The following is a 27,230-nucleotide window of genomic DNA, read 5'->3' as shown; positions in this document are numbered from 1 at the left end:
ACATGGCAAAAACAGTCGTCTTTCAGGCCAAATAATACTTGTAAGCCACTACTTAGATGGGTCTGATGTAGGTCAGCAGCAGATATGGCACTTTAAGATGTGCTGCAGAGAACTCTTTTTATTTTAATGAAGTTCTTGGTAGGAGTAGCCAGTGGCCATGTGCATTACCATTTTGCCAAAGGTGTTAGTGATGTTTGCTCAGGTATCCTGGGATTCCATTTAGGCTTAGAGAAATGTGCTCTAGCAGAGACTCTTATAAATGTTTCTACCTACTCCATGCAAGCTCAACTCTTCTTATCTGTTCCAACTGTCATCCTAGCCTTAGCTTTTACTCCAGATGCCATATGCTTCTTATATCACTCTTGTATGCTTTCACAACTCTTAGTCTTACCCTGAAGGCTGACATTTCCAGTCTTTTCACTCATTTTCATTCTTTCAACTCCTCCTCTCTGAATTCTTTGTCTAGCCTGTACTAGATCAGTCCTATTTTCTGTCTTCCCATTTAATTTAATTATTTTTTTTGAATTTCTGTTCAGCTGCTCACTTGCATTTCTTGCCCTTAAAAGYTCCATTTTTTTTCTACTAAGATTCTAGGCCTCCTTTCTTAGAATTCTTCCATCTGAGATAGATAGATATTTGTCGTAAGAATTCCAGCCCAAATAAAGCAGCTGTGGTCATAAGCAAAGTAAAACATGGTTTTACATTGGGGAGTGGAGATAAAGCTTAATAATGGGCTATGTTGCTAGGGCACCTTCTAAATTTACCATTAAGAAAGAAGAAAAGCCAGCCAGTGAAAGAACATGTGTGGATCTGTTTTTTACTGATTGGCAGTAACTTTTTAACATGGTATGTACAGGAGTCCATGATTTATTTAATTCAGCATGGTAGGATGAACAAATTCATGGAATGCATTAGTGCATGAACAGTATACTCAAGAAACTAGCTATTTATAAAAAATCTGGTGATTATAGTAGAATGAGGGCAATACTATAATCCAGTAGTATGGAAATAAYTGGAGGTATCCTAAAATATTTTTAAGGTTTAAGAGACTTCTCAAAATTCATGCATGAAAGCGCATGAAAACTTAGGGATAACCSCCCTCCTTTTTAAAGAAAAAAGAGAGTATTAAATTTACAGAATAATACTAAATCAGATGAGCCTTGCAAAGAAGAGTTAATAGCAGAAAAAAAAMCCCAGTAAACTGATGATACTCAATAGGGCTAAGAGAACTAGTAAGATGCTGTGAAAAGTGTTGAAAGTGTAGGAAATGATATATAAAGAAAAAATAAATCCCTCGGTAAAGGAAGGTACTTTTATAGGTTTAACTAGTTACTCAGGGAAGGGAATGAGTGACATCTGTTTTGCCAATAAAAGCACAATTTTGCTGGTATCCACTGTGTGTGCATGTTACAGATACTTAGAACATGTTACCAGTACACTAGTACTACTATGATATAAAGTGTAGAACTAGCTTTAGAATACCAGTGCATTGATCACCTTTAGAAATCAGATATCCCAGAGAAAGATAAATTCTCTAAGTACTTGACTGGTAAATAAAGGGGAAAACCTTGTAAAATTTGTCTAAGAAGATGAGCAAATTATAGAATACATGATAAAGTATCTTTTTGTTATAAAGATGGCATGTTTTATTTTATTAAGGTTATTAGCTAGCAATATCTCATCTAAGATTTTTTTTTATTATTTTTAGAAAACTGTGGAGAACTGAAATCTTCCCACAATATGGTTTATGGTTTTCAGAAAAGAAAAACCACAATGCTGAAGGTTGCTTTCCATAAATCCAATATCATGTTTTTCTACAATTTTATTCTGAATATGAAGAAAAAAAATCATTATCTAGGACTTGAACAGAAAACATTAATAATTCATGAATCATAATTTATGAAAAACTTAGTTCCATTAAAAAATAGAATTATAAAATTGGATGGTGAAGAGACTAGAGCATATGTAACATTTTTATTTTAAATATATAATTGGATTTAGGTAAACCAAATGATAGTGTGAGTCTTAAAACCCTAATTAGGAAAAAAATGCATTAACTTGAATATGAATGATGTAGTGGATTAAAGTTTTACTGGATGAGAGATAATAAAAACAGATGCTGATAATGATAGCTTATTGTGCCAGAATTTAAGGTTAGTAACTAGAAGGTTACTTTAATACAAGAAGAGCTGGATGGTAGACGGATAGCATAGTGGTTATCACATGTGCTTTACATGTTGAAGGTCCTGGGTTCATAAGCCCCAGTGGAACCAGCACCGGGAAATCTTTGGGAGGTTGGACCTCCGGAGGGCCTTCCAGCCTTACTGGTTCTGTGATTTATAAATTTGTCTGAATCCCAAAGTAACCTGAAGAAGGTCTGGTTGTTTTTCTCTAACCTATTYGTTTGCTTTGTTCAGTGTCTTGGAATGAGTTTTTATATGGGGACATGCCAAGGTATGATTCAGTTCAGTATTTTCAGTTTGGAGGAGGAAATCAAAACTACATTAACCAAATTTACAGATGCTGAAAGAACAGAGGTTACAAAATACTTTACAGGACAGTATTAGACTGTAGTAAAACCTTGATAAACTACAAGAATAGGTAAAAATCAATAAAACTTTAATAATTAAAGAATATTTATAAGAATGCAAATAAAATAATAAAGACAGACTATAGAAAGAGTACCGAGTAGGCAGATATTGGTAAGATATCAGGTAATTTAKACAGCTCCTCTATGTAGATACTTCTGTTTATACTATCAAAATAATTGAGAGACATAAGAAAGCTCCTGATACCTAAACTCTCTAGTAACATATGATAAGAATACTCCTAGTCCCAAATATTATACGATACAAAGAGGCAATCAAATAAAAATTGTGGAAAAAAGTAACATTGCTATGTCAGTATTTTCTTTCAAATTTAGCTTGTCTACTTTTAGTCTTACTTTTTTTTTTTTTTTTTTTTTTTTTTTTTCCCATCACTCCTGCAGGAGTGGTTGCAAATTGGTGTTTGTTTTCCCCTTCTTTGATGTTTATAATAAAAAAGGTGTCACTTACACACTTGATGTCTGGGAGACATTATAGTGCCTGGTTTCTTTTGTGTTAAAACACACCAGAGAATTCTAATCTGGCAGTACCTGCTGCTAGTTGGTGCAAAATCTGTTATGTAGCTATATGGTTCATCTGGGAAAATACGCCAGGATGCACATCCTCAGAGTCTTCTGCGGACATTCTGAGAAGCATAATGCATTTAAACACTTGGAATTGTCTCATCGTCTGTGAGCTTTGTATTAGATTATTCCATTTCAGGAGTACTGGATTATTTCTTTTTCAGGTGTTTATGTCTAGCAATGTCCAGGATTGAAAATTTATGGAAAGTGTAACAGTGAATTAGAAATGAGAAGGGGTAATGTTAGTGAAACGTCATACAGTTGACCAACACCAGATTAATCAAACCTGTTGAGGTTTAATTTAAACAGATCTAGCATTACTATCCTCAGAAGTCTTTCATGCAGGCTGCATGCCTTCTAAAGAGATTTTGTGATGATTGTGACCAAAGTAAAGCATAACTCTTCATGCATTCTCAGAGTTAATATTGAAATAGAACTCAGAAGACAGTTCAGAATGTAATTATCATTAATTTCTTATACAGTAATAGGTCAACTATTCAAATATTTTTGTTTGGGAATACATCTTAATAAGTCTTGAGTAGGTCCTATAAGGATAATAATTATTGTTAATATTTGTCTTYCAATTTGTGTTTGAGTTATTAATGTAATATCATACCAAGTTTATTATCAAATTGTTCTCTATTTATCTTGAACTTTTGCCATAAATCACTCTTTTTTTTTAATTGCAGTGTTTTCAATTTAACTTTCATTTCAGTCAGTTTTTAACAAGAAAATGTAAGCCAAGCTATATCTGTTAGTTTACAAACAAAGAATTAAAAGGAGGCTTATTTCAAAATTGATTTGTTATTGGGAGCAATAAAGTAGGAGGAAGGAACTTCAGGTGGAAAGTATAAAAATACTGAAGTATCTTCGTTAAAACTGTAAGTGCTCTGTAAGAACAAGTATATGTGATGTAAGATAGTAAAAGCAGGATGTATTCAGTAAGGGTGAACGTGTGTGTGTGGCTAAGTGGATATCTTTCTTGGCRGTGGTTTACTCTGCCTTTTGCAAATCATTTTAATTTAGAAAGATAACATTTTCTCAAGGCTATTAAATATAGAATGGAATAGTAGGGACAGCTGGCTTCAGGATAATTGGTAAATTTGAACTCTGAGAGCCCAGGCTGACAGCAATAAGAGTATCTGTTGCTTTAACCCTTTAATCCCAAARGACAAGTGCTTCCATCCTAAGAATTCTAAGTTAATACAGCTCCCATACCTTTTCCCAATTTTTTCTCATATACTACCACAGGCTAATCTGATTCTTCTTAATCTTCTTTCCTTTTGAGAGATGCCTGCTGCTTCACTAATTTCTCTTCCCAGCAGAAAAAAAAAGCAAAATGAGGTTCACCATTCGCTTTTTTCCTGCTAACGTGGTAAGCAGCCTCTTTAATGCTGAAGTATTCTGGATTCTATGACTGTTCTTCTCTCCCYTTCTGTGCCAACTCTGAGAAATGTGCATCCTTTGCTACTTCCTGTAAAAAGGACCAACAGTAATGGAAACTGGAATTAATCTCTGTTTGGATCTGGAAGGATTTCAGATCATATGGAGTGTGAGACAATATTTATTCTATCCTTTCTGATATGTGGTAACTTATTAGTCTTAAATTCTAGAAACAAATCAGTTGTGAAAGTATAGTGCATTTTAGGAATATCTTGTGTTCTGACAGCTACTATGTGCAAAACTGAGATGTTCTTATTTTCTTTTGATATGGCCCCTTAGATCTAAAAAAAAWTTTTTGAAAATATATTTTACTACAAACTGTGTTGGTTATTTTTGTTTGTTTTTTAATTAAACTAGCTTTCGTTAAAAAACACAAGCCATTTTCAGAACCACCACTAGTTTTTAGCCTACATTCAGAGATTCCATACAGACCTTCTCATAGACACTAGTTACAGTTACTCAGAAGAAATCTRTACTCTTCTCTATGCTTGAAATGTTCTGTTGCAAAGCTGGTGTCAAACGATGTAATATTCTTATGATTTTTTTTCTATATTTTCTCTAGATTAAACCAAAGATAACATATAGAACCATTCACTGGTTAAGGAATTAGTGGCTAGGATGTTTCTTTCCCAGGTGGCTTTGTCAATCCCTCTTTTTAAGGGTTTGTCATCATCACTGAGCACCTTTGAAAAGAAAATAAGTCAGCTTTTCTCAGTTCTTTCATAAAAGGAGATGGCTGCTTATATTCACTGAACTATGGATCTTAAACAAGAGAGGACATTTTTCTTCAGCCCTGAGATGTCTTATCCTTGAAACAGGAGTGGTTTTCAGAAATAGATTAATCTTCAGTGTTTCTCTTTGACTTGTTTTAGGCAGCTGCACACTGAGTATTCTCATTTTAGATGCTTCTCTGATGAAGTGTTTGCTGATGTGCCTAAGCCTGGCTGTGCAATTTGCGGGTAACRTAGATATTTAACTCAGGGTTCTGAATTGCATTGTGGAGAGCTAGATATTTGAAAGCTATGTGTTACCTATCTCATATACAGTATCCTTTTCATAATTCAATGTGCAGTAGCAAAACTGCACTTTAAAGTGAATGAACAAAAACTTCACAAAATTGGAGCATGGAAACCTGAATACAAAGCACAGAACATAGAAGTGTTCCAGCTTCAGCCAGACAATATTTTCTCRTAGTTTGATATACTCTTCTTTTTAGAAGAGATTTGTGAAAATAAAAGGGCTTTGCAATAGTGAACTGAAAAACTGACACCTAGGCTCCAGTCTAAGGAAGTAAGATCAAGAGTTGAAAATCAATTACTAGAAGCACTACCATGTGTAGAAAAAAGAGTGTAAAATGATATGTTATAAATTAAGAAGAGAAGCAAAATACAGACATTTCTATCCATCCACTTTTTCTGTAAAAAAGAAAAAAAAGAAAAAAAAGATCAAAAGAAATGCTACAATGAGAATGTATGTATTAAGAAGTGGTGGTGTTAAAAATTACAGTTTTATATAGAAAAAAAGATTTTTCAAAATAGTTTTTAAGACTTGAAATGAAAGAGGATGACCAATTATTCACAATCTGTTGTAACAAGAATTTTCTMGTTGTTGACATTTTAAACTAATAGGTAGTACAAATAGATAACTTGGACAGATCATAAGAATGACTTGAGAAGATCTCTAACACACTGATTTTAACTACTGGAAAATCAGGAAAGTTCTGGAAGGGTTCTAACATTACTATTTAGAAAAGACCAGCAAATTTACCAATGGGAATTACAGTCCAGCTAGCATGACAACTATGACTGACAAAATAGTAATAAATAAAAGAATTAGTGGTAGTCATAATGTTATTATGGAAAATAGACCTGATTTTTATATTTGATAAGAATCACAGTCTGGCTGATTAAAAAAAATATAGGAGCATGTACTCAGGCATTTGTCATAGTAGCATCTGATAATGTGACTGAAAACAAATATCACTGCAGAAGAGCAGAGAGCACACTAGGTGCAGCAAGGAATGGTTGGCAGGCAGAACTCAAAATATCGTTGCCAGTGTGCATTCCTCATTGAATGGTGATATTTCAGCTACTCTTTTACAAGGGATGAGCTTCAGATTTGATGCTATCCGATGTTTTTGTCAGTATTTTTTCATATCACACTCTTCTTGGTGAATACTTTACTATCAGACTAGTGAAAAGTGYATATGGAACAAAATTGGAGCAGTAGGGATGGAGTGATGAAAAGCAGGAAGTCATATGAAGAGATCTGAATTTATCCTAATTGAACAAAATATGTTTCAAAGCATTCAGATGCAAGGTTCTATAATAGAAAGAAAACCATAATAAGACCATTGTTATCCAGAAAAAGGGTAATATAAATACTGGAAAGCAATTAATAATTTATGAGTCATAATGAATAAGCAGCTAAACATGAGCATTCTACACAGATAATATTCTTTAAAAGTATGATTTGACTGTGGAATTCCAAAGGATAGGAGAAATTTGGGTAGGAAAGAGAGATGAAGAGAGAGCAGAGATCCATCATTTCAACCTCAGGTCTAGACAGTGTAACTTGATCAAGCAAAAAACAGAACCTCAGTTTCTGATCTTAATTTTGTTAGTTAATCCTTTCTTGAATCACCATCAGTTGATTCTGTTTTACCTTTCTGTGCTACAAACTTTGTTGGTAGTTTGGCTTCATTAGAGAACACACTGCAGAATATGGATCCTATGTRGTTCCGTGCACAGCCAAAGTGCCAACAATATTTGAAGCATAAAGTACTACCGTATGTCTAATACACTAAGAATGCCATACCTCTTTTTGGAAACAGGGAGCTGTAATCATACATTCGTTCTCTTTTCTTCAAAGTGATGTTTAGAATAGGTGGTCTGTACTTTCATTGGGTATCCTAGTGCTGGGCATCACTGGCACTGGTGAAAACCTTTGCTTACTTCTCTCCTCCCAATCCTGTTACTGTAGGAGGACCATTCCCATTTTTGCCTTGGATGAGAATGGCTAAAAATCAATTTCCTTTTGCTGCACAGGAAACCAATAAAGACCCAACCGCTTTCAAGTCTAAAAGGGAGCAGAGATCCATTTTGAATGTAAGGATGAATTCAAATGATAAAATTCAATGCTATTATATGTTTCTTTCAACAGGTGTGGTTTGTATCTCGTGGTTTGCAAGATCTTTATTTCCATAGTGTGATTTATCTACCTGAGAAATATCTTATATTTATCATTTGCCAGGACCACTGCCACTATAGAATCCTGCAGTTTGGTCTCTTCATGACTCTGAGTCTCCTCAGTGATGGTGTCCCATTCTCAGAGGCAACGGAGGGCTTTTTAATTCTCACCATGCTGATGAGCTGGGGAAAGATAGCTCTCTTGAATGGGTATRAAGTTTTCATTTGCATTTCCTCTAGTCTATTGGACTAAGGGTGGCTATTCAAAAATCGCATTAATCCATCTTCACAAATTAAGWGTTCCTAGAAGTTACGTTCCTCAGAATTTCTAAAAATAAAGAAGCATTAAACACCTTTTCAAACTTCTGCAGGCTGTGCTGGACTACGTGGGGTCATTTACTTTAATGACCTTTCCTATCAGAATACATAGGCACAGCTGCTTATGTCTCTGAAAAGCACTGTGAAACTATGCAGACCAAAATTTCCCTTGTAAATTTTAAATTCTCCGTAATGTTGACAAGACCCATTCAATGTGTMTAAAGGCCTACTCATTCCAAAACCCTGTCCATGCCTCTGTACTCCCCTGGACATGCCACTCAGCCTTGGAGCAAAGAATCTCTGGTCATCGTTGTAGACTCATATTTGTACAAATATGTTGTTCAAAGCATGTGCCAAATATTCCTTTACGACATCAAAAGATAGAGGCATTTACAYATGGCACTGTCACAATGTAATATGTGAACAAGACTATGAAAGACTTTCATCTATTCTAAGAGCTGGTTAATCTTTCAGATTGGGGTGTCCAGTGTCAGCTTTACCTTATGAATTCGTAGAAACTCTCAACACACTAATAGAGAATTTGTTCTATTTTAGGCTTGTGAACTCTGAGGGAGAGATTTAGGATAACATTCTAAAATTTATTTTTTTGACCCGAACCTTCCAGAAGCTGATCTTTTTATCTCAGAAATCAGAATCTTATCTGGACTGAAACCTAGACAATACTACTCTTGCATCCTCTAAGCTGAGAAAGTGTCAGTTGCTCTGGTTCGAGTGCAGTCAGCCCCTGCAATTATTCTCTCTATTCCTTCTCTGATTAAATTCCCTGGTGTATAMTTTTCTTTTATTTCCTTTTCTTCCAGGAATTTTCAGAGAAGTGTGACAAGATGACACTATGAAAATTACAATTGACTCAACTAGAGCAGTTCTAGTTCCAAGACTTCCTTCTTCATGGTGTGGATATCCATCTCACTTTTGTCCTGTTCTCACAATATATAGTCTTCTTCCTTCTGGAGAGACAATCTAATTATTGTAGGAAATATTATTTCTGATAAATAGGCCAAGTTTCCAATGTGTAACTAGGTCACATTGAAGGTTTCTTTCCCTTTGATAAGTGATGACTGGAAATTTAGAATTGAGAAAAATACTGTCAGTTCAGTAAAGGCTTTGCCTTAATTTCGACTCTTTTCCTAGTGTTGGGAGGTTTTTTTTTCACACTCGATCAGTTCTGGGATCCTCCCATCCAGTTTAGATGTGATTTTTTTTTTCCAAGAGATCTTGTTCCTCTGTAGAACCTTAACTTGAGTATTTTCCATGCAAGTTTTTCAGRTCTATGGCTACCTGGTCTTTTCTGAACCTTTTGAGAAAGGCTGCTTTTTCTCAAGTACTACTTTTGTTAAGAAGTTGAGCAGTTTCATGTCATTATAGCCATTAAATATCTTGGATTAAGGCCATTCTTTGTGGATTTCTTTCTTAGCTTGGGACTTCTAAACCTTCTGCAGGTAGACTGTGAAATTAGGAATGTACTGCTAAAAATTTCCCACAGTATGAATGTGCATGTGAATGAGAAAGGAAGATAACTTACAATAGCATTACATTTTGGGGGGTATTCATCTATACCACTTTCCTTCCCTTTTCCCTCTCACTAGGGCTGGCAAAGGACACTGTGGGCCAGTATATCACTCCACTCTTTTATGCTGTCTGCTGGCTGGCTCAAAGGCACAGAAGACAAACATGAGCAGTGGACAGACTCTTATCTGGACCAAAATCTAGACAATATTACTCTTGCATCCTCTAAGCTGAGAAGTGCTGCTGTTGGGAGACTGGCTTCTGCCAAACTTATGACAGGAATGTGAGGTCATGTCTAACTTTACCATGTGAGGGAACATTTCTCGATATTGAAATTTGATATAATTGAATTGTTAGAATGTTCTAACATGGAATAGACCTGTGCCAAGTGGCATTCTCCCAACTAATTTATTACCAGGCACAGTTCAAGAATTAGTATGGGCCCAGGACTTTTCCAGCTGTCAGTTTTGATGCAGTATGCTGTTTTCAAATGTTTTAATAGTATAGATGTGGAACATTCTATACCAGTATGACCTCAATTGCAGAGAATAGTGCTGAACATRTTTAATTTACTATTGTTCATGCAGCCTGGGTTCCTAGATGATTCAAACTGAAAGTTTTAAGGGAACTGACGTGACATTCGAGGCCTAACAGAATGGAGAGTCCTAATCTATGTACAACCSATAATGTAATTTTTAGGAGGTGAGCAGACCCAGATGGTTTTAATTATCAGATTATACTTTAAACTTACTATATATAAACATTCTAGACTCCAGATTGTCTTCTGCCATTTTATAAGTCAAAATGTGTGATGAGGGCTGAAATAGTCTCTCTGTTGAATAGAGACCAAGTACACAAAATTCTAGTACSTAAACATGGTTGTCTGGAAGGCTTATTACGGATTTTAGATTGTTAAGAGTGACTGGTCATGAATGAAAGTGTAGCAGAGAAATATATTCTGTTTGTGAACTTAATTAATATTAGTTTACCTTTAGGTCAAGATTTTCGTAGCCATGGTGGCTACTACTTTATTTGTTATTGAAAGCAAAGATTAAATTGTGTAGAATCTATGAACATCTACCTGGTCACCCAAATGCATCAGCTACATTTCATCTCCTCAAAGACTTCTGAGATTTATTTGTTTAGTTAGTGTTCTATCTTCTTTTGAGTATATGTTTTGGGATATTCAGATAAGGAGAAAAAGATAATATTAATAGGATTTCAAACTCTTTGAGATACTTCTTTCTTACACAAATTAGCTCTACATTTTTCCACTATGTATAGTGCACATCGCTTTTGTTAGATTCAGAGGATCCATACTTTCATTTCACGTGGCATAGATACCAGCTGTTTGGCCCAGCAGCCAAATAATRTAAAATCTCAAAGCCCAGAAGCAACACCTAATATTTGAGTGACAGGTAACAAGAAAAGTAATTAGGAAATATCATTCTTCAGATGAGATTGGCAAGTTATTTGGTTGAATTTAACTCAGCCATTGGTTAATGAGAAAGAAGACAATTCTTTTAATTAACTATTTAAAGAACTGGATGGTAAAAAATATCATAAGACAATCCTGAAATGAATATATCGGCCTAAAGAAAGCTATTGTTTTAGTAGTGCTAAYCTTTCCTATGGAAAGGAATGGAAGAAGAGTTCTTAAATTGGGATCCCAAGCAATTTTATGAAGCATCAGCTTGTAGCTAAGTTTATATCTCATGTAAATATATTTGTACTCACCATTTTATTTTTTGCCCTTTGGAGAGAAAAGTATGTACTCTGTCRTACAAGATCATTTTAAAGTTACATAAAGGGGTAGGACCAAGCTTTTAACCTGCTTCTATCAAGTTCCTTATCTTCTGGCCATTTTTCAACACTAAATTTGTAAAATTCATCTTGACACTTTAAAAAGCCTCCAAAGCTGTTCTGAAATCATTTCACGTCCTGAATTTGATAGTAAATTTTTGTCTCAAACATGACTGAACTGTACTGTCAACTAGGAAAAAAATCTCTGTTTCACTATCATGGGAATCTGTTGCTTCACTGGCTCTTGAGCTGTTTTCTGTTTTTTAAAGTGTCAGAAGTTTTGTTTCTGTCTGTCTTCATTCAGCATGGATTGACTATTAAAAATTTCCACAATAAACTGGCCAGAACTGAATGCTGGTATCCTGTTTCTATTCCCAAGGATAAATTAAGCTCTCAACTGTCTTTGACTACTCCTTTTCTCATAAYTTTTTCCAGGTTGTCCATTCAGACTACTCTGAACTGGCATGGTAGGAGTCTATGTGCAATTATTTTGATAATGACTGGCTCTGTGCTAGTAGTGTATTTCCAGTCACTTCAGTATCGCAGGTATCAACATTAAGAGAGTACTGCTGTGGGACAGTATTCCATCTTTTTTATTTTTTCAAATCATGAGTGAGTTGTCAACATAGTTATTTCATATGAATCTAGGATGAGCTCTCATGCCTTTTAAGATGCCAAATTCCTTCWAATCACTTTGCACTCTTTTTCATTTGGCTTCTAGAAAATCCAAAAGAGATGGACATTCTAAGGATCAGGTGGTTTTTAAACATTTTCCTTTTACGTGCTACATAATTCCACATTAAGACAGAAATAATCCTGGAACTGCACTAAGTCAAGTTCTGTCAGTCAGACACACCTATATGAAAGTCRTGGTCTAGACTGTGGGACCATACGACACCAGCTATGAACCAGCAACTAGTCAGGTCTTATGTGTGCAGGGAAACTTTGTCTACAGTTCTTACTGGGTGTCAGTTATCTAGTTACTTGGGAAAGCTGATCTAAACAAAGTCCTGATTCAATTTCGTAGATTTTCCTGGTGGAGACTCAGCTATTTTATACATGGAATTCCACTAGAAGGATATATAATATCTTCAAATGTGCTTCCAAGTAAAACAACAATTTTTGTTTTGTTCAGGCTTCAGTTCTTGGAAGAAAATCTCCTTCCCTCTTTTTACTACCCAAAATCAAATTGTGTGCCTTCTGATGAAATGAGCCTTGATAGAATAAATTACTGACAGATTTTAACTAACAATTAAATCTACTTGCTAAAATTGCCCTTAAAATGAGTTGCAGAGAAAGATCTTTCTTTTCCAGAATAAAGATAATACCAATTTAAGATAAATTCAGATATAAGTTAATTCAGCAGGAGCCTGTTTCTCAGTTTTTTTGGGGATCTTGATTCTTTTTACAGTTACTGTTAAGTGCCCTCCAGAGAATTCAGACCTTCATATGAAGGGTCTTTTGTCTTTTTCATTCCCTCAAAAGTTACACCTTTCTAGTGATTTAACAAACAATAATCCTTTCCTCTGTGCAAGTGATCGAAGTTGAATGACTTTTACATAACAATAACAAAACAAATATGATTTATACGCATAGTAAAGGAAATTAAGGCAGAATCTGCCATCTCACGAAAGCATTCCATAAGCTTTTTTTGTTGTATCACTTTTTATGTTATAGGATAGTCTATCCTTATATGTTATGTTTTGTTTAGTACCTAAAACATTTGGTCATGGATTATTCTGTTACTAGGAACACTTTTGGAATTACATTCAAATGAAAAATTAGTAGTAATAATTGTTTCATGACTCCTGCATGTCCTGTGGAGCTAATGGTAGATGATAGGGAGAGAGCTGGGATGAACTATTTTGCATGGCTTCTTATTGTGAAAGCAGATTTCTTCTTCACAGTTTCACAAAATCCATGATATTAGGAGGAATATTTGCATCCAAATTAGGGTTCTCCAAATACCTCTTACCAGAGAGGCAGTTCAGAAAGAACATTAAATTATTCCTGTAATGACTGACTGCTGTAATACATTTCACATAAAGATAACTGCCAAAACAGATTTTGTGGGGTATCTTACCAGTTCTATTTTGAAGAGCGGAAAGATGACAAGATTACTCATTTAACTTCCTATAAATATTTTTTTTCCAAATTTAGCATTTATCTTTTAAGACTGCTGGTAAGTTCATGATCCATGAGTYTGCAATTGAACTGAGACTTGCAGTACTTGTGGATTAGATGGCTGTTTTATTTTCCAGAAAACATGCCTTATCAGAACTTTTTGAAGTTAGTATTTCATAGTTTTTGGCTAACACAAAACCACATTGTTTTACATTTAAAAAAAAGTGTTTTCTGCTTGTTGTTAAGCTGTTTGAATGCTTATTGTACATCAGCCAGATCTTCCTATATTCAAGAAGCTTCTGTGTCATTTAAACCTTTTAGTCTTGGATTTCATTCCTACATTTGATAAGAGTCAATTTCTTTTAACAGAAAGAAATAATAACTTGTAATGTATTTGAACAGGGAATTCCAGCATAAACAGACTGCAGATTTAGTGAATGTTTTTACTGTAATTACATTTGCCTTCTAAAGTATCTGTCATAAATGATCTTGTTCAATAAAAGACACCATWCAGTATGGATTTATCTTTTACGAGTAATCCAGGTGATTAGAGGTTTATCCTACAGAATATTTTGTTGATAGTGTTATGGATGTGACCTACAGTGTTATTGAAACTTTAAAATGGTGATGTTTTTGTTTGATATCCACATAYTTTGGAAGACATTTATGATGCCTAAAATTGCGAAACTCTGGCCTCTCCTGAAGTATGTTATTTGTCTTTGTGAAAGTAACTTTATGCTGATATAGTAATCCCAGTCATCATCACAGTAATGCTTTGGGTGCTCCTGCTGTAATTCTGACCTCTGTTGGCAAAGCAAAGCAAATGAAATGCATGCTCAGCACACTTCTGTTTTGGTATCATTTCAGACATGAGATGTTGCTGAGAGGAGAAATGAAGGGATTAATTCTCCATTTTTATTCTTGGAAAGCTCTTTTTGTCCAACCATTCTGATTTGCTTGAGAATAGGGTAGAGAATTTATGCTCAGTTGTCCTTAGTTGATGACAGTTCCTGATTAGGTTCTTCCAGCATCTTTCAAATCCAGATTTTCTGCACTGTGAAATATTTAAGCATGTAATGTTATAATAGCTGTATCTGTTAAAGATCAGATATTGCAAAAATTCTGTTTTAGRTTATGAATAGCCAGCATTCTGTAATAAAATGTTTAAGCCTGTTAGAAAACATGATCAATGGTTTGATTTTGCTCAGTCTTACTTACTGCAGTAGGTAATTTCACACTAATTAGTTTTCTCATTTACTATGTTAATCACATTAAAAGAACCAAATAAATAAAATATTAAATAATAATAAGTAAATAATATGCAATATTTTATGAATGTCATCTGACTAGATATTAGATTTTTTTCTGTGGAATATCTATCATACATTTGTCATATATGTCAGTCTATCTTTCAGATTTTTGTTTTTGTTCTTATTAGCAAAATTGATGCAATGCTAATGGCAAGAGTGAGTGTCAACACCTCTATTTTGAAACCTTATTACTCCAGACGAAAGGCTTGAATTGTTTAATTCTTTTATGTTATGGATAAGAAGACTATTTTAAGCACTATTTGGAGTTCATTTGAATTAAGGCTCCTTTTGGTTACCTTATTATACCTTGCAAAAATATACTGTTGTAGGTTTCTGTCATTTTCTGCCTACCTCATTACCTATTAGAGCTATGGAATCTGAGCACTTGAGGAAGTATTCTGCCAGAAAGCACAAATTTGTTGATATGTTTTGTGTATATCTATGTGTTATAGTTTCTTGACTGACTTCAAGAGTGCCTATTTTGGTGGAATTACTCTACTTCTGAGAAAACTCAGATTAGGAAGGTGTAAGGCAGAGTTAAAGCCAGCTGAMTCCCATGCTGTATAGCTAGCAGGTTCTGTTCTGTGCATCCTAGAGACAAAGCACAGAATCCCATCTCAGGCTGGTTCCCAAGATGAAGAATCTTTAGTTCTGGAATTACATCATAGTTCCAAGAGCAACCATATTTCAAAAAATCAAGGTAAACATTATTACTCTTCCTCATACTGCTCCAGTGCAAGAGCTTTGTGAATTTATATTTCACTTGACCAAGTGACAGTATGTGTTCCAGGATACATCATTTTCCATTTAGAACTTTTAAAATCTCCTTTTATAATAAACATTGACTTTACGCTTCCCTAACAAAACTATAAACAGCATGAATTTATGGAGGCTAGGAATACTATACTGGATCTCCAAAAATGTATTCTAGAGAAGCGTTCTATAACTTTTCTCAATGAAGATTCAAAGTCATCTRAATCAGGAAAAATAATGCTTGAATCTTTTCTAATAAAATATGTCATTATATCTGTACTCTGGACAGAAAGAGAGATGGTATTTCTTTTAATTTGTTTCTTATGAGAACTGTTAAGGTGGTTTCTGGATTTTAGATGTGTAAACTACTTTTTATGAAAGCAGAAAATCAGAGTACATCTTCTATTCTTCCAAAGAAAATACTGATGATACTGTACTTCAGTGCTCAGATGACAGTCATGTAAATGTATCAAAAACACAAGAYAGGCAAGACTTTTCAAAATCCTTCAAAAGATCCATTCCCACTGCTATGCTTAAAGAGAAGTAATTGTTTATATAACTGCAGTAAAGAGTAATTGTCTCAGAAGAGTTGAAAGAACCCAGTATTTATTTATACATGGTGTTACAAAATGTATATATCTTATATTATATATATGTGCTTAAAATTTATAATCAAATACGTCTGATTGCCTTTCTTCCTCTACTGTATGGACTAATATGACCTAACACAAAGGAGTCCCATTTGTGACTAATTTTGAGTTATGTAGAGGTTTTCTGCAAAGCATATAGGTCTGATTCATAACATGTGTGGAACCCTCCTACCTCAAATATGTAGGGAGCCCTAACTTGTGATATATGTGGTGTGCAGTTGCCCTGCATAGGAAAAATTTTTCTGATAACGTTGATTTTCAGCACTGGCCATGGCATCCCTGTAGACCGTTGATATATATAGCTTGGACTATATGTGATCGTACCTGGAGATGTCATTGACAATAGTTTTAAAACATGATTCAGACTGCTGAAATATGAATGATTCTACTTGTTAAAGGTATTGACTATAGATCTGGCTTTGGACTGGATATTTTCATAATTTAATTAATAGCTGATCTCACAGTGTGTTTGTGTAGTATGATGCAGAATGGGAGTTAACATTTTCCGCTCTCTGGATGACTGGATTCTCAAGGACAGAACTTTGGAATAGATCCAAGGATCTGTCTGACTCATCAAAGACAAGCTGGAGTTACTAAGTTTCACTGTGAACTAAGCAAAACCCCAGCTTGTCCCTGTAGACAACTGGAATACAGAGGAACCTTGCTGTCATAACTGATGAAAGCTTTCTCCCTTTTAACCGTTCAAGGCAAATTGGTTTTGACTGTAAGGATAAGGCACAGCTAACTGGTATTAGTCAGGAACATATTGCACTATGGGTATAGCCACAGTGTTATGCAATTTACCCAGCCAGTGTGCTTCCAGATGAGTAGTCCATTAAGGACGACGAAGCCGTACTGGTTGGATAAAGGTCAAATGCAAAGTAACCTTATATATGACAGATTCCTATAATAAAGAATGACTAATATGTTGCTCGTTTCTTTACATGACCTGATCAGAGTGTTTTGCCTTTACTTCTTTGCAATTACTTGATTTTTAAAACGGTTACTCTCATATAACTATTAACACAGAATAAAATGATATACCCTTAAATAAAATTGATTTTATCAAGTAAACTGAGTTGTAACTCATAGTGAAACTAGTTTGTGTGATTTTACTTTATTTTCCATTATTTGGTTTTACTCTCTGAAGTCTTTCCTTGTCTAGCTATATTCTTTCCTAAATTGAATATATCTGAATTTGCATGTGCTTGTACATGCATAGAGTGTATAACCTATACACTCCTAGAACACACCTCATAGTGGCCTAAGACTACCTCACAAGATCATTTATTTCTTTAGTATTTTTCCTACAGATTTTCAGAGTAGGTTAAAAAGCAAAATACTTTCAGCAGCTGCTGCAAAAGCCTACTGCACACCTTTTGGACTGCAACATTTATCCTTTATTCAGGTACAGAGAGCAAAATTCTGACTAACCAGTTGTATACTGRAAAGGATTTTTTTGCCTTACATCATTAAGTTTCTCTTTTCAGGAAGAATGACAGCTCTGATTGATTTTAAAGTATGTTAGCGAATCAAAATTCTGCCARCTTCAGTAGACTGTCTAGTCTGTATAAGAAGCTGTTTCTTCTTTTAAGGTGGTAACATGAAGGCTAAGAGAAAATTTTTGTTTCTTTCTAATTGTATTTTGAGTCTTTTTTTATGAGATCTATCAAATATTTTTCTACTCTAGAAATTAAAACCTCAAGATAAGACCCACAGAAGAAGTTTTGTGTATGCTGTAAAGCAAATCTTGAAATTATGCTTGTTTTTATTAATAATTTAATCTTTCAGTGAAACTTCCTTGAGCATTAGTATCCCTTAATTTATGGAATGCTTCACGAAGCACACTTTTGTATGCTTTGGAATTTTCCCACATATGAAAGATTCCAACGTTTTCCTTTTCTTTTAATCTTCATACATCTACACGTATATGAAATTTTGTATAGTTTCTACTGTCTGTCTGAATATTGTACTACGCTGTTCTTTTTTTGAGTACTTCACGCTCAGAGTGTCCTCATATACAGCTTCTATAGTATGTTATCTCAGTAATTCCCTTAGTGGCAGTTCTAAGGTCCTATTTCTATCAGAATATGCTTTTATAAGTTCTTCTCTGTTTCCTTCAACTGCAATCCTTCCATTGCCTGCCCTAAGGCTGTTCAGATGACAAGGCATGGCAGGGTCACACTGACTCTAAGACTCATCAGAGCTAAGGTTATTCTGGGTCTCTTTCTCTCTGTAAGGCTGGACTGCTGCCTCTCCTCAGGCACTCGCAAAACTTACGTCACTGATACCAGCCTTTTCTCAACCCTCTTCACTAGATAAAGTACAGGTGGCAGATGGGTCTTATAACTATATTAGCTTTGTACTTCTCAAGTCAAAAACAGTATAGTTAGCAATAGCAASACTGGTAATGGTCAAGTATACTAGGCTTTCTGTTTTGTATCTAGTTTATTTGTGTATCTCTAAATGTTGCCACCAAATTTTAGCCTGTAAGTCTCTCAGTGTTTGTTTAGCAGTGATATTTGGCAAAGCTTAAAARTCAGCAGTAACAGGTAAGTATAGGTAAGACTCATTTTTTTGAGCTTTAGATTGTTGGACAGGATACATTTATTCCACATGATTTTTTTAGTTACATTTTTTACTTCCCTTTCCATGTTTGTGTTATCAGTTTTAGTGCTGATCCTGCTGTTTGTGTATATTTGGAAAGAGATCATTTTCATACCAACTGTTGTAGTTTTCATGGAGCAGGGAACCATGATTCACAGAAGATAGACATAAGAGTAGTGCTRAATTAATAGTTTTATGAGTTTATGATGTTTTTTCCTCTTACTGCTTGATRTCTGCCATTGTGAAACCATTGCTGCACATACCATTCTTCAGACAGATTTTCTGAAGTAGAACAAAATTCTGAAACTAAGCACAATTAGGTGTGGCAGGAATGCTCTGTGGAAGTGAGCATTTTTAGTTATTGATGCTCACCTCTTATATAAGCTAGATAGTAGTGAATGACCCTTCTTTTTCTAATTTATCTTCACAACTCTGCTCCCAGTTAACATTCAAAAGGAGTTTGTTGTATATTGGAGCTACAATAGCTGTAAGAAATCCTTCCCTTTAGAGTGGCACAAAATCACTAACAGACACTSCTGAAACCTCCTAGCAGTATTTCTTGTGAATGGCTACCATGTCTCCATAATGATGAATGAAAATGGCTTTTTGTGTGTTCCCTTCGTAGCTTATCCCTACATGTTCTTCACATTTCCAAGCTGAAGTGTATAATTCCATGATAGAAAGGCAATATTGATATCTGAGCAGAATCTTTATACTTTGTATGTTGGCTGCAGGATGTAATTTCCTTTACCTTTGGAGATCTGCTAAAGAAAGGTGTGTGCTGGATTTGCTTATAATTATTGTCTGCATGACATTCCAATAGTATTGATGTTGCTATGRAAAGATGCTTTAACTTACAGAATATATAGGCTGTATTTATAGATCTTATTAACCTCCTGACCCTTTCTTTGGCTGGAATGATAACTTGGACATGCACCTGTGAAGAGGAAGATCAAGCCAAAATTTCTTTGTTGTGTTTTCTGCTTTGGTCCCTGATAGTGAAATTTGTGCGTGATACACACCTATTTAGCAGATTTCTAGGTAACAGTCCCCAGATATATGGCCTTACAGTTTCTAACTGAGATTTTTGCATAAGCTATTCAAGGAGGAAGTAGCTTATTGTTCGGAACTCTGCCTCATACAGACCACTGTATAGGATTCAGACTTCACTGTATAGGAGCCACTCTAAGTATGACTCTTACCCTATATAATTACTTGTGATAGGCAACAGTTATGATACTTACTATCTCATTAATATGTAAATGTGGTATGATATTGTAATTCATCATACTTATGATATTCAATATTTGTCATTAAATAGAAATCATTTACTAGTTGATGAAAACCAGGATGGAAATAACATCATGGTTTAGTGAAGTTATCCAGTTTTCCAGACTAAACTATATGTTACTAAGATTTTAAATAGATCGAGTTTAAAGAAAATAAAAGTATAAACTGCTTTGGAGCCTAGACTTGAATAATATACCTAATCACATAAATTATTTGACCATAAATTCTGGTTTTATTATGTATTCTGACATAGCCAAACAGAAATCAGAACAATCAAACACATACCACGCATTCAAAATGTAATATATTTGAGGAGCATTTCACACTGATACAAAAAAAGCATTAAATATACAAYTGGAATTATATTACAATAAACTTTAAGAATATAGTTAATAGAATGTATAATCCCTACCTTTTTAAAAACTAAGAGAAGACAGAAGTTCAGGAGAGTTTCTGAGATTCAGTTGTTGGAGAATTCCTTCTAATCTATCTAGGGAGAGAAAGAAATTCTAACTTGATTTGGAGTGTGGAGACTCTTAATCCCTGTCCAGGAAGAAAACAAACTCCATTCTGAAGCTCCCTGTTACATAAAGATGATCCAGCCCTTGCTTTCTCTCTCSCTTTTCGTTGTTAGGGGATGCAGTTCACTTTCATCACTGACTTTCATGTGATGTGCATAGTTATCCTTTATCTATGAACAGTTAACGTTGCAAGAAACATTAATTCCTGTGAATATTTTAATTGTAATCCAAGAAATTCAAAAGAACACTTTCATAGAAATTGCAGCTACTCAATTGCACTACCTTCCCTCCTACAGATTCCAAACACCATAATATGTCTAAAAATAATTTATTTGGGCTAAAGGAGTACACAAAGTACTATTACCCAGTTCCCTTACTCTACGCTTTGCAGAGCTTTCAAGTTTGCTGTGCATTCCTTATCACAAGCCCCTGACCCATTTTTTCGCAAAATAATTCATTTAATTAATTTTGCTTACTTATTGCAGAATTTCATTTCTAGAATTATTAATATTTTGAAATTAAAGCTATCATTTAATAACCACTTCAATTTACATTTCTGAAGTTAACAGTTTCTAATAATATTAATTAGTGTTTCAAAGAATAAAACAGCCAGCCATATAAGTTTTGATATTAGTAGTTTTAAGTGACTGTTCAGCTTTGTATTCTTTGATTATTATTACTTTTATTGTTTTGAGTTTATAAACTCTCAATTCCTATGTGCAATTAGCTGTTTTTAATAATGAAAAGTCTTACTAAAGATACCATCTACTTTTGTCAATTTAAAATCTGTAAATATACTTCCTCTCAAAGAATCATACAAGTTATTCTCCCATGCACAAGTTTTTAATACCTTCTGTTGTACATTATGACTTTATAAATATAAAGATGTTTTGCCCAGTGTCATTAAAGGCAAATACTTAAATGCACTCTCCTTGACATAATTTGAAAATATATCTCAGATTCAGTAAAGTAGTATAAATAATAGGTAAAACCATGCGCAAAAAAAATATATTCTTTATAGTCATACACCTTATTTAACACTGGATCCTGCCAAAGTGGAATCTTTGAGAAGGAAAAAAATATTACACTTAATAGAATAGAATATTTCCATGATTCATATATAACACTATTAATTTGAATAGCTTAGAGGAACATGGATGTGGGTTTGAATTTCTTGTACATAAATGGAGAATGGGAGCTGTTTTGCTGCTGTTCAAAATAAGGAAAAGAACTATTATATGCCTGAATAACTCATGATATGTATAATATTGTGTAAAAATTTGCATTTGCAAGAATGCTGTTTAAAATTGTCCATATATTTTGTATTAGCTYGTTTTACAAGCGTGCCAATGTTTATGAATGTAGGCAGAGCAATAATTAGTATATGAATTTGGCTARATACTGTAATATTGTTAGGTAATGTATGTATGTCAGATTGTGCAACAATAAACATGGAAATTTTGGAAGATTCTGGCTCATAACAACAGAAATATCTCTACTGTATATTTGTTCTATGGACCATAGGAACAACAGGAAGCTGGGTTTTCCTGAGCTCCTTGGTGTTTGCCATTGACATCAATGGGAAAACGATGAAGCTTAGGGTTTTCCACTGTTAAAACTGACCTGTCAAGAGGAGATTCTGCAGTTTCATGGTCCTGAAGAACTAGCAGGTCTCTAGGAGCAGCTGCAAAAGATACTAGAGAAGAGAAGGAGGGACAGAGGAGTGGGGAGGATGAGGACTAGCAGATGGTAGTCTTCTCTCAGATATCTGCAGAATTTAGACCCCCAAATRTGCAGGCATGAACATCATGCTCTAAAGGAACAGATTTCATCCAAGTAATGCCATCCTCTGCCTTGCCACATCATTTTACAGAAGAAAGAAATTCCAAAGAGAATTGTCACTAAGATAAAGTTTGAAGGAAAGCAATGGGCAGGCAGACACTGCTTTCTACATGTTTTAAAGATTTTTATCATTATTGTACCAAGATATTTTCCTTTCACCATGCCAAAACAATCATATTAAGACCATCGCTATTAGTGCATGGATATTGTCATATAATGAAAGTATATGTACCAAAAAAAAATATAATGAAGAGAGATTTAAAGTTGTGAGGGGCATTCTATACTTACAYGTATCGTTCTTGCACTATTGATAGGGTGATGAGGATTACGTGAATTAGCTTTTAATTTTTTTGCTTTTCTGTTCATACATGTGCAGCAACAGCTACCTCACAAATAAGTTTTTTTTTCCCATATAGCAAAAAGCACAGCAAAATAACAAATCCATCAACTAACCATCCTTTTCTTAACCAATCTGTCATTTTCATGTCATTTTCATATTTCATACTTTTGAAGTACTACTTTTTGTATGTAATTATCTTCAGCTTTTAAAAAGGGAAGAAAATGTTTATATTTTCTTACTGTGTAAAGAATATTTCAATTTAATATTCAACGTCAGTTTGAAAGGTCAGCATTCTTTGTTCATAGTGAGAGTAAACTGTAAAAAGATCTTTCTTCTTTTGGCAGTTGAAATAGTACAACAAACTTCAGTGTTTTTGTACCTCTGGCAGCTTATAATGGAAGAAACTCATTGATAGTAATGTTATTATTCAGAGTTTAAATTCACCATCGACTGAAACCTGATTTTTTGGACAAAAATAATCTTTATAGAGTCTGATTCTATCATAAAATACAATGCCACCTTTTAGGATATGTTCAAATGATTTGTTAAAATKCAAGTGACAGAAATATTTTCCTGTAAAGAAAGCTTAATGTAAATAAAATTAAGAAGTTTCTCATTGTTGACCGCACCGAATAAATAACATTTTTTGAGAATATTAAATAACATTAATTTAAAGAACTATTAATTTTTTATCTGTGAATATTCTTTTCTGGAGGCTGAATGGTAAACTGTTGTGTTGCACATTCTCCTTAGTGACAAAAGTTTCTTTCACAGTAACTGTTTAAGTATTTTAACATACAGGTAAGTGAATTTGGTTGGTAATCCCTCATAATTTCTATGTATTTATTGCACTAAACAAGGACTCTTCATGCTATTTCTCTTCTCCACCCCACTTTTCTTTGAAGCTTTTTACTGAGCTAATACAACACTATGCTTTTGCCCTGCTTTATTCTGAGTACGAGAGAAGAATTTTAAATGAACTAATGCATGAAGAATAATATATGAACTAGTGGATCCCTTTCATTTTATAAAACCAACCAACAGACAAACTCTAACAACTCTAAGCCAAAGCAAGCAAGCAAATTAGAGAAAATTAATATTCTTTTTATGTATTTATTTTAATATTTAAAATATGACTTGCTATGCCACTTGCAATTTCCCATTTCATTCTAATACAAGCTCATGCAACCAAAGGAAGAAAGTAGAATCCAATAAACAAGGAAGTAGCTAATAATGTATTATTCAAAAGTGTAAAAGAGGTTATAAAATATCAGTAAGGACTTCTTTCCTTCTAATAGATAAGGACAGTCCTTTGCCATATAAGTAATGTCTGACTATTATAGAAGGGTTAACATTTCAAGGACTCTCAATTTTATTACTTTGGGAGGTTAAAATTAATTCCTTCACTTGGAAAGTTTACTTTGATTACTGCTGGAAGTTGCCTTCTATACAAAAGAAAACTTCATTTTTTACTTCTTTGCATCCAAAAAAAAAAAAATCTCCATCCTTTTCCTCCAAGAAATGAAATTGCAAGGCAAAGTGAGGTACCCAGGACTGTGCAGAATTACATTCTCTACAGAACGTAATATATCACACCAATAATACTGAATGCACACAGTATTATTGATGGGAAACAATTGTTTAAATTTGTGAATGAATTAATCATTCAAACATATATAACAAAAAAGTCTGCAAAACCAGTGTTCCATGGGTAATAACAAAAATCAGAAGTTTTAAGAAAATAGACTGTAATTTAAGCCTCATAATTTTTTGTCCTGGAAATTGTAACACTAATGCTTGAAACTCCATTACCAAATAAAAAATAGGTAGAAAGCTTCCACAAAGGACACTGCCAGCTTCAAATAAAGTCCATTAAAAAAAAGAACTTCAAGCAGTRAATATGACAGTTTTTGTGGATTAGCAGTCGTATTTTGAATCTGACTATATAGGACACATAATGAAACTACCTGTAAAATAAATACTTGAAAATTTAGAAAGATAACAATTTAAAAAACAAACCACTGTTCGTTAAACTTCTGTGATTTATTTTATATATATATATATAAAATTTGTCCAAAATGAGAGATAAAATATCAGGCCACGTAATAATAATAAATTTACTGTCTCTTTAAGGATTTGATTAGTGCTTGCTAATCTAACCTTTTTGTGAATCTAGAGTAACTGACCTAAAGTCAATGAATACATACTTGTGGAAAAAGTAGTGCAAAATTAGATTATAACCTTGGTGTAATTACCAGAGTATTACTGGGAGAACAGATCTAATTGAAGTGACAGAAGAGTCATTAGTCTTTGAGAACTGCCCTACATAAAGTTTGTGATTGATATAAAAATGAATATATGTAAARTGATTTTTATAAATAAATTATATTCATATCAACATGACATTTACCATTTTAAGGTCTTTTCAATATAATTTGTCTCTTAAAGTTTAATCACACTTGTTGCAGTGATCTTTAGATCAATTATTCATACAATTTCTGCTATTTCTTTGCTTGCCAAATGAAAAAATAACTTTAAAATTGCGCTTTATTTGCAGCATCTGGAGAGGACCAAATATAAACTGCACAGACAGTTCAGGTTATACTGCTTTACACCATGCAGCTTTAAATGGACACAAGTAAGTGCCTTATGTTTAGTATTTATGTAGAAGGCTTTTTAATTGAATAACTTAAAACTATGTAGCATGGCACTGAAATTTTCACTGATAGGCAGCAAGCTGACTTACTAAAAGATTGGCAATAGTCTTTACTGTGGGATATATTAAAATAAGAATTTTTGACGTTATCATAGCTATCAAGAGTAATTACACATGGGATATGTGTCTTAGGAGCTATTGATTCCAAACTGATTCTTCCAAATCAAGAAATTGATTTGAATAAATTTCTTATTATTACTTCTAATTTCTTACTGTGATGTCTCTGGTGCTTTTTCCTGGAGGGAAATAATAACAGAAAATTTTGTAATAGAATTGACTGTATGTATGTACACATCTATAGTCCAATGGATGTTTAAGGGAACAATATTGTACAAAACAAGAATAATATAGGTTATTCAATATTAGAATAAATCTAACATGATAAGACTATTGAGTTGTTACACATTTGAAAACAAAAAATGGCCATTGCCTTATAAAAGACTSTGTAGCTTTTTCCTTCTTAGTCTCAGTCCGAGTTAACAAATTTTGACTTGGCAATAGCCAGTAAAATTCTGTGCCAGGCCTACTGCATAGGCATACCAATGCAGAAGAACTCCTTAAAGCATTTGAAAAAACTGTGAAAACTTACTGCATGTAACAAGTTGTTATATATTGTAATTTGTTCTCTGTTGCCTCTAGTGTTGTGTTTTGCCCCTTACTAAGTTACYTCCACTGCATTATGCTGCTAGCTGCATGTTGCTATTAAGGCAGAACAACAAAAAATAGATTTAAAGGAGGTTGTAAACTTCTAGTGGGCTGGACCCCAATATCACCCCAGTAAGAGCCACCTCCATTACTGCAGTTCAGCTAGCCTATTTGTAAACTAGAGATGTTAACACTCTCACGATTTTCACTGGATAGCTTTGAGGTAAGACTTTCAGTTATTCCTCTGTGGGAAATAAAGAATAGATCAAAACCCAAGTGAAATTAAGAGTGACCTGTAGGAACTGTCACGTGGTTTCAGACTCTATATAAGATTACATGAATCTATAATAATTGTATATTAGAGTTTTTTCCCCATATTTTTGGACTCTTCCCTGGAAAAATTAAAATTAGGATGTCTATTTAATTGTGTTCTAGAAACCCACATATTGTATATTAGACCAGTTTCATCTTTTGGTGAATATAGGATAATCTGTTTCCAAATGAACAAATGAAGTTAAAATACTTTCAAATTAGATATTGTATATTTTTTCCAAAATTTCAGTTCTGTAGCAAGTTTCAGAATAATCCATTAATATATTTTACCTCCCTGGAATTAGCTATAAGTCTTTAATACAATCCATTAAACTCTTGTCTTTTTTAAAAAGGAAAGCATCACATTTCTCTTTTTTATCTTTTATGGCTCATTTCTTTTGTTATATATTTTCAATTGCCAAAAGTATGAGATTAAGCTTGCAAAAAAAGCTCAGTCTTTAGATAGACTGAAACAGTTTTTAGTACATTTAATACTGACTATAAATCAATAGTTACCCAGCAGAGTAAAAATATTGCTATAGAAAGCTGAAGCTATCACAGATTTCAAGTGAATCCTAACAATCTAAAATGAAAATTCCAAAACATACAAAAGCCAAGTGCTATTCTCAAACATAGTATTGGCCAAATTTCTACTGAAGCCAGAGGGAACTT

At 33.8% G+C, this 27,230-nt stretch overlaps 1 protein-coding gene across 1 annotated transcript in view; it reads left to right on the top strand.

The window, feature by feature from the left end:
- Positions 1–27,230, top strand: part of ANKS1B (ankyrin repeat and sterile alpha motif domain containing 1B) — a 434,320-nt gene that overhangs the window by 18,512 nt on the left and 388,578 nt on the right. The window contains exon 2 of the mRNA XM_085321288.1: positions 25,443–25,523. Within this exon, the coding sequence (XP_085177414.1) occupies positions 25,443–25,523 (81 nt within the window). The remainder of the gene's footprint in view (positions 1–25,442; positions 25,524–27,230) is intronic.

The sequence above is a fragment of the Rhea americana genome, unplaced genomic scaffold, assembly GCF_003343005.1.
Source record: "Rhea americana isolate MKP2758 unplaced genomic scaffold, rheAme1 scaffold_69, whole genome shotgun sequence".
NCBI classification, from domain to species: Eukaryota; Metazoa; Chordata; class Aves; order Rheiformes; family Rheidae; genus Rhea; species Rhea americana.
This window is presented reverse-complemented; position numbering and strand designations above follow the sequence as displayed.